At 38.0% G+C, this 20,298-nt stretch overlaps 3 protein-coding genes across 3 annotated transcripts; 2 read left to right on the top strand and 1 right to left on the bottom strand.

The window, feature by feature from the left end:
- Window positions 1-1,488: 1,488 nt before the first annotated feature.
- Window positions 1,489-7,147, top strand: LOC104891589 (putative disease resistance protein At1g63350). Its single transcript, XM_048642724.2, has 3 exons — window positions 1,489-2,636; window positions 3,213-5,121; window positions 5,848-7,147. The coding sequence occupies exons 2-3, from the start codon at window positions 5,109-5,111 to the stop codon at window positions 7,005-7,007; spliced, it is 1,173 nt and encodes a 390-aa protein (XP_048498681.1). The 5' UTR covers window positions 1,489-2,636; window positions 3,213-5,108; the 3' UTR covers window positions 7,008-7,147.
- LOC104891590 (probable disease resistance protein At4g14610) lies at window positions 3,221-4,381 on the top strand. Its single transcript, XM_048641925.1, has one exon. The coding sequence runs from the start codon at window positions 3,221-3,223 to the stop codon at window positions 4,379-4,381; it is 1,161 nt and encodes a 386-aa protein (XP_048497882.1).
- Window positions 7,148-7,457: 310 nt separating the features above from the next.
- Window positions 7,458-12,556, bottom strand: LOC104891587 (PAP-specific phosphatase HAL2-like). Its single transcript, XM_010677295.4, has 4 exons — window positions 12,094-12,556; window positions 9,664-10,333; window positions 8,690-9,024; window positions 7,458-7,740 (listed from the first exon to the last, which is right to left on the bottom strand). The coding sequence occupies exons 1-3, from the start codon at window positions 12,248-12,250 to the stop codon at window positions 8,721-8,723; spliced, it is 1,131 nt and encodes a 376-aa protein (XP_010675597.2). The 5' UTR covers window positions 12,251-12,556; the 3' UTR covers window positions 7,458-7,740; window positions 8,690-8,720.
- Between the last annotated feature and the right edge of the window lie 7,742 nt (window positions 12,557-20,298).

The following is a 20,298-nucleotide window of genomic DNA, read 5'->3' as shown; positions in this document are numbered from 1 at the left end:
GGGTGTATGAAGTTGTAGCTGAGTTAGTCGATGCAATCGTCTTATGCTGAAGTGACTTGTGTGTTCATCTGTCCTCTAAAATTGTTGGATTCACGTTGTCACATTTACTAGGAATATTTTTTTTATTCGGTAAGGAGAATTCCCTTGAAAGAAAGGGGAGAAATTGGAGATCTTTTTTACGAGGAATGAGAATCGAATTAGGGGTGAAAGGAGAGCCTCATAGTAATTAGGTCAACCTTGATCCTCAACAATTACTAGGAATATAATCTAAATTGAATCTAGCTGGATTTAGATACATATTCAATTTTAGCAAAGTAGATTCAAACTCGACTCGAGTTCATTATGAGATTTAGATTCATTTGATTCACCAATCTAGTGCGGGTCATTATATATATACTGACCTTAGTGTGGATAATTATATATACGTATGGTTTTCAGCAATACAAATACAAAAATATAATAAAGTTATCTTTATAATCAAAAGTATTTTCACAACATTTTCACTTTATACGTAAAAGTTGACTTTATGATTTTTTTTTTTAATCTTTAACAAGATAAGTTTGAAGACTCTTGCAACTTGTAAAGAGGACGAAAATTGAAGATTCCTCTTGATCACAGATCCCATGGGACTTAAGGTTGAATATAATGTCAACACCAATAGACTATTATATACTCCCTCTGCTTTTATTTATTTGCTACATTTTGGTTTTCACAAGAATTTAAGAGATGTCCTTTTCATTCTTTTTTAGTGTACTTTTTGATCCATTTAGCATTAAATAGGGTGGGAAAAAGGAAAAAAGTAGTACTTTTTTGGTGGAAGAAGAGGGGAAACAAATATAATTTTTGGTGGGTCAAGTCTCCTAATAAGGAAATGTAGCAAATAAAAAAAAGCAATCCTTTTTAAAAAATGTAGCAAATAAATAAAAGCAGAGGGAGTACAACCCTATATTACTAGTGACTTTCGTTTTTTCTCGCTTCAAATATCTCAAGTATATAACAAAACCAAAAAACACCTCTCTCTCTACTTTTTCTTTTTCTCTGCCTTCTCTCTAAAAACACCTTCTGTAACCCTAACACTCGCCGGAGATCCGGCGCCGCGCAGGTTTCCAGCAGGTCTCCGGCGAGTTTCGTTGCTTTCCTTTCGCCTTGTGTGTCAGTTTTTTGCCGGTTTCTCGTCTTTCCCGTCGGGTTTTTTAGTCGCTTTTCTTCGCTTTCGTCGGCTTCTTCGTCTCGCCGTCGATTTTTTTTCGGTCGTAGCTGCTCCCTCCAGCCTCCTCTTCGCCACCCTCCTTTCGTGGACGCATCTCCTTTCACGCCTCCTTGCTCCAAGCGTGTCTCCACCATCTCCCCTCCCCCCCGTTTTTTCGTGGTTAGTGTTTCCCCCTCCCCCCTGTTTCGTGTTAGTGTCTCCCCCTCCCCCTAGTTCGTTTTTTTGGGCCTCCCCCTCCCCCTTCCCCCCTTAGTGTTGTATCGAGGCAACAATCAAGTTTTAGGGCTTCCCCTTCCCCTTCCCCTTTCCCCCTTAGTGTTGCTGTGTCGGGTTTTAGTGTTGTGTCGGTAGTTTATTCCCCTTTATCTGGTGTTTCTCTGGCTCTTTGAGGTGCGTCTCCTTTACCCGCGTTAGTTTAGCTTACTGTTTTCATTGGCGAGGTTTCTTTGGTTGGATTCAAATGGTGTTGTTGATTATTATGGTGGTGGTAATTGTTACTTCAATCTGGTTATGTAGTTGGTTAGGGTTTATTTCATGTTTGGGGTTTGTTTCATCCGATTTTCATAATCGGATGGTTCTTCGAGATTCAACCTTGGTTAGATTTCATTCTCGCTTGGCAATGATTTCATTTATCATTGCCTTGACAAAACGAAATCTGAAGGCGGCCTTCCAATTTCTCAATTGGGGTTACAGCGCGTCCATAAGCTTCTTCTCACCGGAGAAGCCTGTATTACTCTTTCAAAAGGGTATTACGTCACACAAGAATGTGACTCTTTCAACAAACTCGACCATTGCATTCCGGGTGACAGAAGGTCACTGGCATTGGTCTTGTTGCGAGTTCATAATTTCGCTGGTACCTAGTTCCCCCGCGCGTGAAATCAGCTTTCTCCTCCTACTCCTTTTATCCGGATTCTGCCGATTGTCATCCACCAGAAGAAGCGTCATCCACCAGATCGAGCAGCTTTACTTTAGTTTATGTTATTTCTGTTTTTGCAGTTGTTGTGTAAGAGCGAGTTCCGCTCAATTTCGTTTTTATGTTTTTTTTGGTTGTTTTAGCATTAAGATGTAATTTCGTTTTTCATTAATGCAAAATTTCTTCGATGTCAAAAAAAAAAAAAAAATATATTACAAGTATAAAGATTAAAGAGCATCTCTATTCTCTACTTGGAGAAACTTTTAATTGGCTTGGTAACCCCACTTGTACAGCGGACGAAATTTCCACCCACAATTCCCAGGAAATTACATACGCAAGTAGCTCCAATCACATGGTAAAGACATAATAATCATCCAAAGACTTCTAAGTCAACGTTTTTATAGGAGCACCACAAAATCAAATAAATTATAACTGCCTCTTTCTCTTCATCCAAAATTGGTTTTTGTTCTGCTGTCTATCTCTCATTGCTAACAACTTCAAGACTAAATCATTGTAAGCATTTTCTTTTAGCTGGATATTTAATATTAATTTCTTCTGTTCATTTTATCTATCCCTGAATTCATGATCTCTGTCTTATATGACATTTTCTGCCTTATTTCTGAATTTTATTTGTACTTTTCTACAAATTGTAACATTTTCATTCATTTATCTTTATTATTTTTCCATAATAAATTTTGTTAATTAGCTTGATTTTAGTGTGCTATTTTCATGTGTAGTCCACTGCAGAACTGTTTGCTAAGTTGTTAAGTTGAATCGACTATGCCCTGATGCTTCCTGTTATGCTGGAACTCTGATTTCACTGCAGTGGAACTGAGTTACAGTGGTTGTTATAGATTGAAATTCTGTAAATTAAGAGTAAATTTAAGAACAGCATTATTCGGAAACTTCGTTTTACATACCTGTGTCGAATCCTTGATGCTCGAACATGGGTATGGTAAGTGGTAACATAACACTTCATTTTGGAAAAAAGAAAACATGAAATGAAACTTTTTCATAAAATGGCTGAGTATGACTGTTGGATAAGTGTAAATTCATCTGCTTGAAAATATTTAACACACTTTCTTCTAGGTGTTGCAATGGAAACGGTGTTATCCACGTTTTTGTCGGTAATAACTGCAGCAGGGGCAGATAAGGCACTGCTTATATGCAAAGGAATCAAAGGAGCAGAGGAAATATCTACATTCATTGGTCAAGTGCCACAATGGATAAACTACAATCAGAACCTTGAAGAATATCTCCAGATTCTTAAGAGGAAAATGGAGTCTTTAGCGAGTGTACAAGCTGATGTCGTAACTGAGCTTCAAAACACCGAGCATCAGAGTGGCAGGAAGCGAAAGAGCGAAGTTAACCATTGGATGAGGAGTGTACGGGGAAAATTTGAGGATGTAAAAAATGTTGAAGATGGATTTAACAGAGTGAGATATGTACCGAGATTTCTCTTTCGTGCATGGTTAGGGAGTTGCATTGAGAAAGAAATCCAACAAGTAAAAGACCTTATACAACAAGGTTCATTTCCTACAGGACTTCTACTCAATGCACCCCAAGGTTGTGGAGAACTGTTAGTGACGAATATGTTGAAGGGCGTAGTTGTGAGTCAGAAGTTGGATGAAATCTGGGAGCATCTTGTCAATGCTACAACTATAAGGATTGGTGTTGTAGGACCTGAAGGCATTGGCAAAAGTGCCATCATGGCTCAAGTCTATAACCAATTGAACCCATCTTGTAATCAATATCATGTTTATTATGTTAATGTACCTCGAAACTTTAGTATCTACCGCCTTCAAGATTGCATTGCGGAAGAAATAGGTGTGAAACTAATACAATCAGAAGGAAGTGAAATCAAGAGGGCGGCTAAGATATTCAATGTGCTCAAGAAGAAGAAGGTGTTTGTCCTCATTCTAGATGGATTATCCCAATATTTTGCTCTCGAAGAAGTAGGTATCCCCATGGAAGGGAATGAAGGAAAATTAATTGTGACATCTCGAGATCTAGATATATGTAGAAAAATGTCATGCCAAAAGACTGTTATGTTAGAACCTTTGTCTGCAGAGGATGCGAAAAATTTGTTCATGGAGAAACTAGCAGCAAATGCTCCTCTTTCTGAAGAAATTGAGGTTGTTGCTAGCAATATTATTCAGCAATGCAATGGTATACCTTTGAGAATTATAGATATGGCTGTCCAACTGAGAGGAGTTTCTGATGTAAATGAGTGGAGGTGCACATTGTCTGAAATGTGAATTAACTTGGACAACAGATGAATGAAACATTTCTTTTCATACCAGTAAATGGCTGTAATTTATCATATTTTGTATTCTATGGTATTTAGGAGGTTCATTCTCATGAAACCTTTTGTAATACGGAATGGGAAGCAAATAAAGTTATTGAGAGGTATGTTAAACAATCATCATCACATATAAGAGCTTTTCGTTGAAACGTGCATAACGATTGAGGACCAAGGAGAGGAGAGAGATAGAGAGAGTGAAAAAAGAACCCCATATGCTCGGAGATAGAAAAAGAGAACCTTCAAAAAAAACCTTACAACGCAGTAGGAGCTCTTCAAAAAAAAAAAAGTACCCCATATGCTCCTCTTTTTTTTTTTTTACCACTGATACTTATAACGCTTCAGCTTTATAAAACATTATGATAACCGACGCATTAGTAGTTCCCCCTTAAGCGCAAGATATCCTAATGCTTTTTTTTCCTTACCTTATTAATACAATACTACCTCTGTTTTTTTTTAGTTGCAACGATTAGACATTTTTCCTCTCTAGAGGTAGTACAACTAATACAAGCTCATGAGTCAACGTTGGGAAGACTTTGAATGTTGACTTGTTCAACAAAGTAAGGATTCTATCAATGAAGCTTCAATGAACACAACTACACTTTTGCAATTGCTTACTCAGAACTGGAGTTTTCTGCTTCTGCTTACTCTCTCCCCCTCATCAATCCTTGGCAAGATACAGAATGTTTGAATATCGTAAGTACTTTACCATTGATTTTGCTGCTTGCACTTAACTATCATGAACCATTAATAGCTTTAGATTTATTTTCTTTTGCTCTTTATAATTCATCTGAAACTTGCTTCAAATGATTTGCTTAGAATTTATTTTAGGCACACTCTGAGCAGAAACAATTAAACTTTATTATCTGAACATAATATAATGCTCCAAATGATTTGTCTATAATTCTTTTTCCTTTATAAATTAAGATATGTAAAATGAGATAGTTCTGATGCCTGTTCTTCTTCACCTCTTCTTACTTTTTCTGAACTTATCTGAAAATAAGTCGAAATAAGGTGAAAATAATTGGTCCATATGTCAAGTTTCTCGCACGCAACCAGTACCAATTTGAATATTGGTCACACCTTTTCTCATTGATCAATCACGTATCTATAGTACAAGACTTGTACAATAGATAAACCATATCTACTAATTTTATCTTATTAACTTTAATCATATCTCCTAATACTAGATGTCTATTATCATAATAACACGATGTGTATGATTGTATGAGGGGTTGGAATTCAAAACCCATCTAAGATGAGTAGCAATAAATTGCTAAGCATCTAAACTTTAGGAAGTGCGTCTTAAACTTTCTAATTTTCTGAAAATTGACAGTGAGTTTATCAGAAAAGGGATGCTTTTTCATTACTACAATTAGGAACATTACACATTTACCACTTTGTAATTTCTTTCTGCTGCAGTTAATGTTTATGGAGCTATATCTCTGCTGGTGATATTCATAACAGTAGTCATCAAACTTTTGAGAAGATCAGACTCCGAAGATAATGGGATTGGCTGGAAGGATATAGCCAATATATGGGATTTCCTCAGCAATGTACCAAAATGGGTTCAATACTACCACACTCTCAATGCCAATGAACAAGTACTCCGACAAAAAAGAGATCAGTTGCACGAAAGACTGGAAGATCTGGAAATGGAGGTTGAACACAAAGAACAGAACACTAACAGGCTCCGAAAGAGAGAGGTTGATAATTGGTTGAATTCTTCTCGAACCAAATGCTCCGAGGTGGATATTTTATTACAAGAGATATCAAGAGAAACTTGTATCATCTTCAAGTATCTGTATCGAGCATATTTAGGAAGTCTTGTTGAGATAAAGATTAAAGAAATAGATGATCTCCACAATGCAGGAGTATTTGAAGAGGTGTTATCTTGTGTTAGAGAAAGAGTAGAATTATTGACTATAACATTGGTGGGTAACGCGGCAAATCAGTATATTGAAAGAATATTGACATGGTTAAGGAGTGGAGTTACTAAAATTGGAGTGCATGGAATTAGAGGAATAGGGAAAACTGCTCTTATGATGCACATTCATAATCAACTGTTATGTTATGCTGATGTTCAGGTTTATATGATTCAAGTAAGTGAGGATCAGAAAGAAAAAGATTTGCAGGGTGAAATTGCCAAAGCTGTAGGAATCGATTTGCAGGAAGAAGATGGACTAAAGAGGGCAGCTTTGTTGTATACAGCATTACGAAAAAGGAAATTCGTGCTAATTTTAGATGGTTTGACGAAACATTTGTTGGAGGATAAGATAGGCATTCCGCTTGATGCTACAAAAGGGAAGATGATTATCACTTCGCGATCTCTAGATGTATGTCGAAAAACAGGTTGCCAGAATAACATGATTGCAATGGATCGACTGGCGGATGAAGAAGCATTAAGACTGTTTAAGCAGAAAGTCGAACGTGATTTCAAGCGTGAGCCCGAGATAGAACATGTAGCACAGGAAATTGTTGATCTATGTGAGGGTGTTCCGCTCAGAATTGTTGATAAGGCAACAGATCTAAGAGGGGAAGGTGATATCAGGGCCTGGCAGGAGAATCTCAATAATATGTAGTGGCCTAATGCTTGGATGCTTAGTTACAATTTATACCTCAACAACCCATTTGATAGGCGGTAATAACTGGTGGAGATGGTAATGTTAGTGTAATTTTGTAAGTTTTTATGTCAATGTCTATGGTAATGGAGTTTCCTAGATGTGTTTTTTGTTATAATTTTTTATTACCACTCAAAATCACCTTTCAAAGTGGTAATGTAATTTATAAAGAAAACAAAATATTTGAAATGAACAAGATAATTGATAAGATTTGCTCACTAAATTCCGTTAAAATCTATTATTTCATTGCTGTCGAAACTCTATGATTTACCAGCACTAAATAGAAAAATCTCTATTTCATTTTAGTTGGCTGAGTTATAACTCAAATATCTTTGAAACTGTGAGGAAGAGTTTTCTTGTTAGACGTTTGCATCTTAATACATCATTGTCAGATAGAACATTGTTCAAGAATAAGAAAGGAACTGGAATGAGGATTAATGCATCAATTACTTGAGGTATTTGTTCCTTTGCCCATTCAAACTTAACAAGTGTGACTAGATGCCGAGAAGAAATATCGCGCAATAGCAAAGGAATTAGATGCTCCTAAATAGCGGAAAATGGAGACGCGAAGCACCCGAGTCACTGGATGATTGTTCATTGAGGGAGTCGGGGGAATTATTGATGGCACTTCTTCAGCGCCCTTCCTGAGTTCACTTGTAAAAACAGCAGGAGAAACTTCATAGATACAGCTCAGCTGTAAGAAAGGCATTGAAAGATGCAGTCAGCTCTCTACAATTAGCATTAAAAGGTACTATAATGTACATGATTAATCTAGTTATCAAGCGGAGAGGGTAGAAGTAAACCCAACTAGATCATGCCAGTGAAAGAAGAACTCTTGATATATTTACTTGATCAATATAATAACAACCGACATCAAATTCTCAGAAGACTATAAAATCGCGTGCGAATGTGGACTATTGGTCGGGATTACAAATGATATGGTGCTTGTGGATCATATAGTAATTGCTCCTACAGAAAAACTTGAAAATTAACTGAAAAGTGGTACTCAACAATGACCAGAAGACTAAGGACTAACTAGCATTCAGTTAGCCAAGTTGTAGAACAGACATCACTGACCACATCAATAATTGAAGTGTCTGCATATTTACAGGCAAGAGCTGAATAAGACTTTAGAAATGTTCTTAATACTTTAGTCCCCCTTTAGAATTTGTTCTCTTCACCTGAACTTTGTAAATTGAACTTATTTAACTTGCCTGAATTGAAGTTCATTGGAACTTCTTTTAAATACTAGTTGAAACTTGTCTGAACTTGCTTTTCCAAACTTAAAAAAGTACCCTTGGTAGAAAGAATATTGTCATTTCAAAGGGAAGTCAGCTAAAAATTGTGCTTATGACGAAAGAGCTAGGGAAAATGACGCATTAATCTTGATTTTGTCGACCTCTAGACTATGATTGAGGCGTACTTGTAATATATTTTCTAATGATTTTACCTATTTATCAATTCTTTGCAAGGGTGCTAGTGCTCAAGGACAACACAAAGGAGAAGGGAAAATTATTCTATGAGACATTATATTCTGTCATTGTTAAATGTGTGAATATTGGCATCACTCACTTTATCAGGCTAAAAGATGCCTTGAATAACCTGAAGACCAAATATTAGAGTTTTTCGATATGACATATTACCTTTTCAAAGGAATCAATACTTCCAAAGGCTTCAGAGGAGAGAGCATTCCCAACTAGCATCAACAGCACTTATGATTTTCTCATGTAATACAGCTCCGGAACAAGCAATTATTCCACGATCGATACCTTCCAAATAAATTCCCCTTGAAAAGTCCAGTGGGCGTCCTCCTGCATCAGTTACCACACCACCAGCCTCTTGTACAATAAGCACACCTGCAGCATGATCCCATATCTTCTCTTTGTAGCCGGCTCTTGCAAACCTCATATATATCTCAGCATCTCCCCGAGCTATGGCAGCATACTTCACCATACTATATACACGCAAAGGCTTTGTCCTGAAAACAACATATTCAATTGAAACCATAAGATTCAATAAGCATGCACTGTAGAATGCAATAAGTAAACAATGATAGTGATAAAGTTGACCAGAGAAGCATCAAGCCTTTCATGTATATAACCAAGTTAAGGTGTTGTTCATTTCATAACTAAACTGCATTGACGACAATACAAAAGAACCAAATTGATGCTTTAGTAGCCAAAAAGTAATCTCACTGACGTGCATTGCAGATGAAAGTAGTTGCATCTGACCATTGAACACTTGTTCATAACATCATGCTTATATAGTTGTATACTCCATATTTGGCATACAAAAAACAAGAGAAGATAGGAAAAAATCAATCCTTCAAATACTTTGTGAAGTATGCAGGATGAGAAAAAGCCTAGCTGCATATTTTCAGGAGGAGGTGTTCCAGATTATATTGCCTATTAGCATGGACATCATAAACAGCATTTTCTTCTTGTGGTAATAACAACATTGACAATGACCCAACTAAAAATGTGATATTTCTTAGAACTTTCACTTGTTCACACTTTCTCAATTGATAGAGAAATTAACTTAGCCTCAAATGATTAAGCAGGATGAAAGAAATCATAAGAATGCTCTATAGGCAGTCAAGCAAGGAATATACACACACCTCAGTCCAGCACTGTGAGCAACCCCTTCTGTGAAAGAATGACTGGTATTGGCTTTCTCCACTGGTTCACAGGATGTTGCAAGAGCTGGATCCTCAATGGAGGAAACTCTAATTAATATTGCAGATTCAAACGAGTCAAGCTTCAATTTGCCGTCAACTAACGGCTGCATCCATGCCTTACCAGTGTCTCTCTTTGCATACATCACACATCCTTTCTCCCACACGTCCGGAGAGGCTGAGGACATTTCTGACATTTGTTGATGATGGTGGTTTACTAGACCTTTCTTCACAGGGTAGTTGGGGCAGCCAAGAACTCCAAGAACTACTCTTCCTTCCTCGATCAATGCTAGTGCAACAGCATACTGATTGCCACGTACAAAGCCCAGGGTTCCATCAACAGGGTCCAAAACCCAATGCCTTCCCTCGAGACCACCAGAGGAGTTGCATCGACCAACAGCTTCAATCACTTTGTTGGGACTGAGAGGAATATCTGAAACTTCAAGACCAAACCTTGGTGCTTCTAAGAAGCATTCGTTGACTGTTTCCACCACTGCCTGCAATAAGTCAGACGTTGAGAGAACTTGTGCGTCTTCTTCAGCAACAATGGATAAATTTTGGCTTCCAAGGGATTCCGACAGTATCCAGCTTACAACAGCTTGAACACTATAATCTGTTCATGCAGTAATGCCGATCTGTCATCAAATTCATGTGAACAAAGCATAGCACAAATATGAAGTCAAATTGGAAGGAATACATAAAGAAAAACAATCCATTGATTACCCACATCCGCAAAAATGAAAACTGATTGCATAAAAGCAACAAAACAACTATGCTTTTAAGAAACAACGCTGTTGAAATAATACTAAGTACTAAGACAACCTCTGGAAAGTGTCAAAAGTTTATATAAATAAGCAAATGTTTCAAATAGAATAGTATATTAGTAATATTAAACCTTTACAAGCAAACAATTATCCAGAAAACTCCTCAAGTTCATGAGTTATGAAGTGACAAGGATTCTGATTCAAGACTCTACACAGCTCCGCAACCATTCACAACAGTAGACACGGTCTTTGTACGATTAAGTTCTATCCTTTTCGATTGACAGTAAGTCAGTAACCCTTAATGACATAATTGAAATTGTTTAAAGAGGCCTTACTATGAAGGTACTTCCAGACAAAAAATGAGTCTTAGGCTCTTAGCGTCTTTCACTTCATACATAAGTTTCTTAGGCAGGTTGTACTCCATTGTTTTACTTTTTCTGATACACTTCACTAGTTGACTAGAAAGAATGGGTGGTAACGTACTTCCCGTTGGAGAAAAAACCATAAGCTTAGGGGTGAGATTGTTTCCTCGGCCATAAAGAAAAAAACACAAACTTAGGTGTTGAAATTGCCTCCCCATAGAGATTTTAAGGGTGCTTCCCTTATAACATTATACTTAAAATTCACTTTCTTTACCACCATTTATTAACGATTACCAAACGAGCCATGAGTTCCGCAACTTTTGTGGTTTTATTTGTGTTTCTTTTACCAAATATGTATCAACTATTACATCCATCCACTAACAAAAACTTTGGACCACCTACAACCATTGACACGAACTTGGTACACTAACAAAAACAACTCAAACTCGCTTCAGAGTTTAGACAACTATTAGCACAAAGCACTTCCTTTTGCAATTTTTAATAAACCACTTCCATACATACTGTTCAATAGAAAAAAAAATTCCATTTAGCTCTAATTTCCAACTTAATTAGGGGCGTACCGTCCACGTAGGATCAAAAGTAGCTCGAGCCAAAGGATAGGAGTTAGCTCAAGTGGGTAGAGCACTCCCCCTTGGCCCCTGAGGTTAGGGGTTCGATCCTTACCCCCAGCATTATGCTAGATATTTCCTTAGCATGCTATGCATGCCTTACCAGCCAATGTGTTGGTGTTTCCTACATGCTAGTAGCCTTGTAGGGGTTAGCCCTTAAGCTGACTTAATTTCCTAATAAAAATAGCTCGAGCAACTATTTTTTGGCTCAGAGACAAACCAGTATTCGAAATTGGGACTACATAGCCTATGTAAAATAAAACCTCTACAAACTAAGTTGTTAGGAACCCTTGTCACTTCATATATATATATCCTAATCATTCACATAGAAGCAAAAAAATTAATACTAATGCAAAACCACTTAAATTAGCAACAACTTCTTAACCTAACTCTTCATTAAGGAGAACCAAAAATTAGAAAAATATGTCAGCATCATGTACGAATATATAATTTCATGATCCACCCACATTGTCATAAATACATACTATAAAACCCAACTCCTCAAAATATAATCACACACAACACACAAATAAAAAAATACATACCCATAAAAGAAAACATTGTTTTCATGCCAAAATTCTAAAAACCCAATTCATAGGAAAAAAAAAAAGAAATTACCAGCAACGGTGACGAGAGAATCATCATCTTTGGAATTAACTTGTTCACCATTAGTAGTAGAAAGCAATGTTTTTTGAACTTTTTGGCATAAATGACAAGCCAAGTGGACAACTCTTACAGCAACATCTAATTCTTTAGAAAACTCTCCTTCCCACATATTGGTCCAGGTTCATTCAAGAAATTAACAAAAACCCAGGTGTGTATGAAAAATGAGGAGAGAGAAAATAAGAGAGTTTTGATTGATGGTGAAGGAAAAAAAATGGAAGTTGATGAGAGGCTTACATGCTGCGTTTAAAGCATTTGGAATTGAGATGGTGGAGGTTCCTGGTCCATTGATCTCTCATTCTCTCCCAAAAGAAAGGAATTTGGAACTCGGTTTCTTTTTTTTTTGCTCGTGTTGTTTTGATGCGCAAATATATTTTATTTTGAAGGGATTTGATGCGCAATTATTGAAACCATAAAATTAGAGTGCCCTATGCAATTTGTCAATTATAATAAGGGGGCACATGTAATGGAATTATTCTTAGTTTATGGCTAGCTTAACAATTGACATATAGCATAATATATTAAGGATGTTTTGGTCTAGTGTTAAGATCGAGATGCGGTAAACAATAGGTCATAAGTTTGAATCATTCATCCCCTTCTTTGTATTTTGTACTGAGTATAATGTATAGGAAAAATTGTTTTAATTAAGTCAACCTTTGCGTGGTCTTCCAATTTCAAGTCTAACTTTTGATTATTCCTAGTCAAGTCAACTTTGTAGTACCATTAACTTTAATTAGGTTAAATGACCGGTAACCTGATAAATTGGTAAATAAATAAATTTACCAATTAACCCACCCAAAACTAAAAACCCACCCATTAACCCACCCAAAACTGAAAACCCACCCATTAACCCACCCACCCCCTCCCTTTCCCCCTTCGAATCCTGCGCCACCCCGTCTCCTGCCGGAAAATGGCTCCCCCTCCCCGTCCCCTTCGAATCCTGCGGCTCCTCCTCCCCTCCCTCCCTGCCGGAAAATCTCTCCCCTCCCCATCCTCCTTCGAATCCCACACCTCCCCTCCCGTGCCGGAAAATGTCTCTCCCTCCCCTTCCCCCTTCAAATCTCGCGCCCCCCTCCCTCGCCGGAAAATCGCTTCCCCTCCATCACCCCTCCGACTGCGCATCCACCATCTTACCCCTTCGAATTGAATCTCGCGTCTCCCCACCTTCGTTTCTGCCCAGAAAGAAACCGATGCGGCTGATCTGAAGGACTACGCGGCTGCGGACTTCCGGCGAAAGTGAGGGAGGAGGACAGAGACGAGTGCGCCGGCGAGAGTGATGTGGGGGGAGGGGCGGAGGTGCGTGGGGAGGAGGAAGGGTGGGGGCGAGGTGCGTGGTGGGGGGAGGCGAAGGGTGGGGTTGGGGTGGGGGTGCTGCTGATGGAAAGGAAACAGGGGCAGGGGAGAGGAAGAGTGGGGGTGGGGGACGTTGTTGATGGGGAGGGGGGGGGGGGGGGGGGGGGGGGGGGGGGGGGGGTGGGGGGGGTGGTCTAAGGAAGAGGGAAGAGAAAGATGGCAGGAGGAGGGGATTAGTGAGAAAATAAAAAAAAAATTGCAAACCAGTCATTTGGCAACACGTGGCACATGTAACCTGTTAAATAGGTCACAAACAGGTTAAAACTCAATAGAAGAAAATAGCCCTACAAGCCTAACTTGACTAGGAATAATCAAAAGTTAGACTTGAAATTGGAATACCACGCAAAGGTTGACTTATTTAAAACAATTTTTCCTAATGTATAATACTATTTTCGCTTTCTGATAGTTGCATTACTATAAATATATAGCATATAACCACGGGAGGATCTTAGTCCGGGTTAGTAGAGGACCTGAACGTCGATTAAATTTGAATAAGTACAACACTTTCTTTATTAAAAATGTCACAATAAGTGCAACTAAATTTAAAATGAAAAGTCTTGTTAACTTTTATTGAAAAATTGTCCTTATTAACTTTACACGTTAATCCTAATTTATGGTTTTTTTAGAGGATCCTAATTTATGATTCATATACCAACCTAACATACATTAACATATCTCTATTATATAAGGGAAAGGGGAGTTATGGTGTCCCCCAATAAATTTACTTAATTACCCCTAAGTAGATCAACTACTCTACCAAAAAAAGATGAAAGGAAATCAAATTCAAATATAGCATAAAAATTAACAAAGGAAATTATATCAATCAAATATTTGATCAATCAATACACAATCAAGTAGTAAATCAAAAAGGAAAATACAATTAATGTGAAATGATTTAATTAAAACAAAAAACTTTGTTGATAAAAATATAAGAAATCCTTAATAAAATGCGTAACATTCTTTTATAGCTCATCAGTTTTAATTTTAAAATCTTAAAGAAAGTAAAAATAAAAAAAATAATAAAAGACGAGTTAGGTTAAATGATATAAGCTTAATCAACAAAATTAGCTAGCCAAAAAACATGTTTAATGTTCAAATTTTACCTTTCTTTATGCCTAAAAAAGTTATAAATTATGTTCTAAAAAAGTGAGGCACGCATCGCGTGCATAAATTGCTAGTATTTAATTAACCCATCCCCTTCTCCCTCCCCTCCATCCTTCCACCCCAACAACCCCAGTATCTCTCCTCCACCAATCCACCCCAACCCCCATCCCTCCTAGCCCACTCTCTCCTTAATCACCATCTGATACCACCATGCGTGCCTACATCGTCTAGCACCACCCACCCCACCTCCTCCTCAACCACCATTTAATACCACCATATAACCCATCCCCCATCCCACCCTCTCCTCAACCACCATAACAACCCCCCTCCCCAAAAAAAATGAAATATCTCTCGTTCTCTCTCCTCCTTGTCTCATGACTTCCATACCCGCCCATTATTAATATTCTCTAATTTAAACCATCACCCCAACCCAACTCTTTCTCCTTAACCCATCTCTTTGCCGCGGAGAATTTGGCAACATACAAAAGAAAAAAAGACATTGGAGGTAGATCTGGCAAAATCGACCCAATCTGAACCCAACCCAATGATGACGAGTTAGGTCAAAATTTTCACCCGTTTAAATAAATGGGTTGTGTTAGGTTGAAAATGTCAACCTGATTTCAACCCACCTAACCTGGTTACTTAGACGGGTTGGTTTCGACTTGGGTTGACCTACTAACCAGTTTTTTTTCCATCCAAAAAAACAATTCTTCAAGTTAGATGATCGAACAATTGGTTTAAAAAAAAAGTGACCCTCAACGACAATTTCGTAAAAAAAAACTTGCTCTAATGACAAATTGGTAAAAAAAAAAATAGAGCTCCAGCGACAAGTTGGTAAAAAAAAAAAAAAGGAGCTTAGACGACATTTAACTAAATAAAATGAGTTTTAGTGACAATTTGGTAAATAAAATGGATTCATATATAGCGACATTTTTGTCATATTTTCTATCATTTTATAGTATTGTATAAAATATAGATATAGATAGATAGATTCTCTAATTTCCTAAACTCATTAACCACGATACCTCCTGCTTCAATGAAGCACAAAGGAAGAGAGGGAGATAGGGCACAAGCAGCAGGTGAGGGCCATGGCAGGGTGGCAGAACTCCGATGGGGAGGCGGGGCGGCATGGAGCTGGCGACAAGGCTGGAGAGGCGAGCGAGGGGTGCAAGAGATAGAGGACTATAATGGTTCAATGGATGTAGCAATCCAGTATGAGCACTGCTTCAACAAACATCCAGTATTGTTGCCAAAGAGAGAGTATTAGAGTTATAGTAAGTATATCATACTAGATCCTAAACTAATAAGGAAACGAGTATAGTTTTCTTATGATATTAGGTAAGTATATTATTCGTATTATATTTTGTTTAGGATATGTTTTCCTAGTTCTACTTAAGTTAGGTTTTATATGATGTACTATAAATATCTCCTTTGGGGTCAACAATAATTGGAACCTTTTCCCCTCAATCTATTTTAACATGTTATCAAGAGCAACTTATGATCTTGGGTCAAAACTCGAAATTATTGTTCTTTTGCTGGTGGGTTTGAATTTTAAACCTACCGGTCGAATTATTTCGGTCAAAGTTGAGATTTTTTTGCCTGTTTTGTTCTCGGCTCTTCTGCTGCTATCTGTTGGAGCCTTCGTGGTGTATTTGTTGCCTTATTGTGCATATGTGATCGACTTTCTCTCATGTGTGAGTGTTTTGTCTTTCTCCATTAAATTATGTTTTTTTGTTTCGTCCTCGTGAAATTGCATCGCTGGGTTTGCTTACTTTGCAGGTGTGATCCCTTTTCCGTTGCTTTTCTACTGGTTGTCTTTGTGAAAGTGCGTCACTGGGTTTCTTGTCTGCTACTGTGTTCTGGTCGTTGTTCTACGCATCTGCTTTGTGCAAGTGTGGAGACCAAATTGTTGACAGTTGGTTTACAATTTCTTTGCCCTAGTTTCCTTTGTGTGAGTGTGAGTAGTTTGTTCTCTTTTGCTGTCAACTGCTTCTGTTGTTTGATGCTATTATATGCTGTCTTTAGTGGTCTGATGTACAATATTCAGCCACGTTTTGCCCATTGGACCAATTCAGCCACGTTTTTCAGTAGCTTCTACTCTTTGTACGGGTGTGTCAGATTTGTCTCCTTCATCTGGTTTGTCTTATTCCATCACAATTTTTTTTTGGTTTACTTCGTACGTCTGGCTGGGTTTGCTTTGTGCACCTGTCACACTTTCTGCTGTTATTACTTGTTGTCTTCGGTTTATACGAGTGTGTGTGTGCTCTCGGTCTGTTCTTCGTTTCTTCACTATTCTTGATCTACTCGTGCATCCTATTGCTACTGTCCGTGGTTGTGCATCGCTGATGACTTAAGTGAAGAATTGGATCATAAAGGGTATTTCTTGGTTGTCCCTACTCCAAATTGGTGTTTATTGGTTGTCCCTAATCCTCCAAGGTGGTTCGTTGATTGGTTGTCCATAATTCAAAAAGGGTGTTTCTTGGTTGTCCCTAATCCAAAATGGTGTTTATTGGTTGTCCCTAATCCTAAAGGGTGGTTCGTTGATTGGTTGTCCATAATTCACAAAAAGGGAATTTCTTGGTTGTCCCTAATCTAAAATGGTGTTTATTGGTTGTCCCTAATCCTAAAAGGTAGTTCGTTGATTGGTTGTCCATAATCCAAAAAGAGTATTTCTTAGTTGTCACTAATCCAAAATAGTGTTTATTGGTTGTCCCTAATCCTAAAGGGTGGTTATTGATGGTGTTGATTATTGATTCACGTCTTATTGGTCTCCTAGTAATTCTTTTATATACATTTTTCAATCATAGTGTTAGTTTTCGTGTTACTACCCTACGATTGAGGGGGAGTATTAGAGTTATTAGAGTCATAGACTAATAAGGAAACGAGTATAGTTTCTTTATGATATTAGGTAAGTATATTATTAGTATTATATTTAGTTTAGGATAAGTTTTCCTAAATCTACTCCAGTTAGGTTTTATATGATGTACTATAAATATCCCCTTTAGGGTCCATAATAATTGGAACTGTTTCCCTTCAATTATCTATTTTAACAGAGAGTGAGATATAGGGAGAGAATATAAAGTTGGTGTTGTTGTTTCTTTTAAAGTGAAAGGATCTTCTTCTTCCATAGCTAATACATCGTCGTTCAGTGAAAGGGTCTTCTTAAGGATTTTTCTTCAATAATTTGAATCTTTGATTACATTCGAAAACGGAATTTATTGAATTTTAATTTTTTTCGCAGTGGAGATTTCGATGTTTGATATGAGAGAGAAAGCTTGAAGGAAAAAAGATCTTCACACTCGAATAAGAAGTCAAACGAGAGGAGAGGAGAGAGAAAGGATTAGGCTTTACCCACAAAGCGATAATGACGATATCAACGCTACTCGTTGTGGCACTTGAGGAACGGCAGAGCTGATCATGGGTTGGGCCGGGACGGACTTAACCCAAAAAAAGTGGTCCATTACAAGCCAAAGCCTCAGGCCAGGTTAGGCCAAGCGCGCGAGCCGAAGATCTGGCACCATAACTCGCAAATTTGGGTCGGGCCAAGCAGATTTTTTAGACAGGGCCAAAATTTATACTAGTTTTGCATATTTAAGTTTCAAGTGGCCCAATTTTTTTGCCCAAAACAACGGGCCAAAAAGGTGTGACCAAAACCCGTCCATTTTTGGGTCGGCCCAACGAGATGGGCCCATGTTGATCACCTATAACAGACGATAAAGGATGAAGAAGGAGACGAATATACTAGTATTACAAAAAGAAGAAGAAGATGGAAGGAGTGTCACGTGACTCATAATAACCTACTCATCAAGTTAAGTAATCTGGAGGGTCCAATAAAAAAAGACAATGTCCCCAAATTAGGACCTGCACAGGTTAATCGATAGTCGAAACTTATTAAAAATGTTTCAGCCATAGTTGGGACCCTCAATATGAAATTGGAAAATTGGAGAGGAATAATCCCACCTTTGTCTGATCTGCCAAAAATAATCCCACCTTTGGATTATTCTGGAATAATCCTACTTTTGCTTACTAAATCGATTTTCTGGTCCCAGAAACTTGTAACTTGGCAAACCGGTAAACCAAGTTAATTTTTGATTCCACCCCAGCCACCGGACCTGCACCAACCACCAGGCCCCTCCCAGCCACCAGGCCCCCACCCCCTCTCTCCTCGTCGTCGGTTCTCTATTCCTCCTGTCTCTCTCCTCTTTCTCTCTCACCTCGAATCGCGTGTATATGTTGTGGTGGCTATACGATCTCTATCTCTTCGAGCTATCATTGTGTGTGGTGGTGGTGGTTGTTGTCAACAATGATGGTGTCGGGAAAGCTCAAAGAGAGGAAAGGAGAGGGGGTAAAAAGATACGAAGGGAGAAGACAGGGGGAGGAGTGACGAGGTCATGGGGCGATGGGGAGAAGGGCGAGGGGTGGCAGGGTTGCTACATGCAAAGGGTCAGTGGTTTGCAGGGGAACCGGGTGGGGAGGGTGGGGTGGGTTTTGGGTTTAGGCAGCAGGGGACTCGGGTAGTGGTTAGATTTTGCAGTGGGGGTGAGGGTGGGGCGGGGCGGGGTTGTGGTGTGGCAGCAACAAACTGGGGTAATGGGGGGGTTAGGTTTTGTAGCGGGCTAGGGTGGGGGTGGGGGTGGGATAGATGAAAGAGATGAAGAAGGAAGGAAAAACCAGATAAATAAATGCCATAAGTAACTTGTTGTTACCGGTCATTATATTCCTGGGACCTAAAAATTGATTTAGTAAACAAAGGTGGGATTATTCCTAGAATAATCCAAAAGTGGGATCATTTTTTTACAGATCGGACAAATGTGAGATTATTCCTGTCCAATTTTCCTATCAAAATTTCCATTTCTTTTTGGGAAAGGTTTTATTCTCACATATGGTTTGTACTATGTTTAATATTTTTAACATATACCTTTATACAATTACTCATAATATAAAATACATGTCGATTTATTTGGACAATTATTAAAAAACAGAGAAGGTATACAAGAAAATTGTGTTTTTGGGGTAAACAGAAACTCAAGCTTCATAGGTAAATTTAAGATTAAAAATAGTAACTTATTTAAGATTTTAATTTTTGCACTATATTATAGGTAAATTTGGTGAATGAGATTGAAGATGATAAATCTATATCTATACAAATATATTAAAAGGCGTGCGAAATCAAGAAACTGTACCACATGACGCTCTCCCTAGGGAGTTTTAGTTCATGTAATCCATGTACAATTAAAAAATTAAGAAATTGTAGAGTATAGGTTTGATCCTAAGACCTCAAGTACATAAACTAAAGTTTTAACCACTAAACTAAGTTGTATTTAGTGTTATTATCATAAAGTATTATATTAATAAATGATTTTTTTCTTACCCGGGGCATAGCCCGGGCCTAATAACTAGTAAATATATTAAAAGGCGTGCATAAACAAGAAACTGTGTCACATGACGCTCTTCCTAGGGAGTTTAGTTCATGTAATTCATGTACAATAAAAAAATTAGAAATTGCATAGTGTAGGGGGGTTTGATCTCGAGACCTCAAGTAAATATACTAAGTCTTAACCACTAGACCAAGTTGTATTTAGTGTTATTATCATAAAGTATTATATTAATAAATAATTTTTTTTCTTAATCGGGACATAGCCCGGATATAATAACTAGTTAATCTCTATTATATAAGCCAAGGGAGGAGGTGTGGTGTCCTTT

This window comes from Beta vulgaris, chromosome 4 (assembly GCF_026745355.1).
Source record: "Beta vulgaris subsp. vulgaris cultivar EL10 chromosome 4, EL10.2, whole genome shotgun sequence".
Classification (NCBI taxonomy): Eukaryota; Viridiplantae; Streptophyta; class Magnoliopsida; order Caryophyllales; family Amaranthaceae; genus Beta; species Beta vulgaris.
Note: the sequence above shows the minus strand (reverse complement) of the source record. Positions and strands in the feature narration are given on the sequence as shown.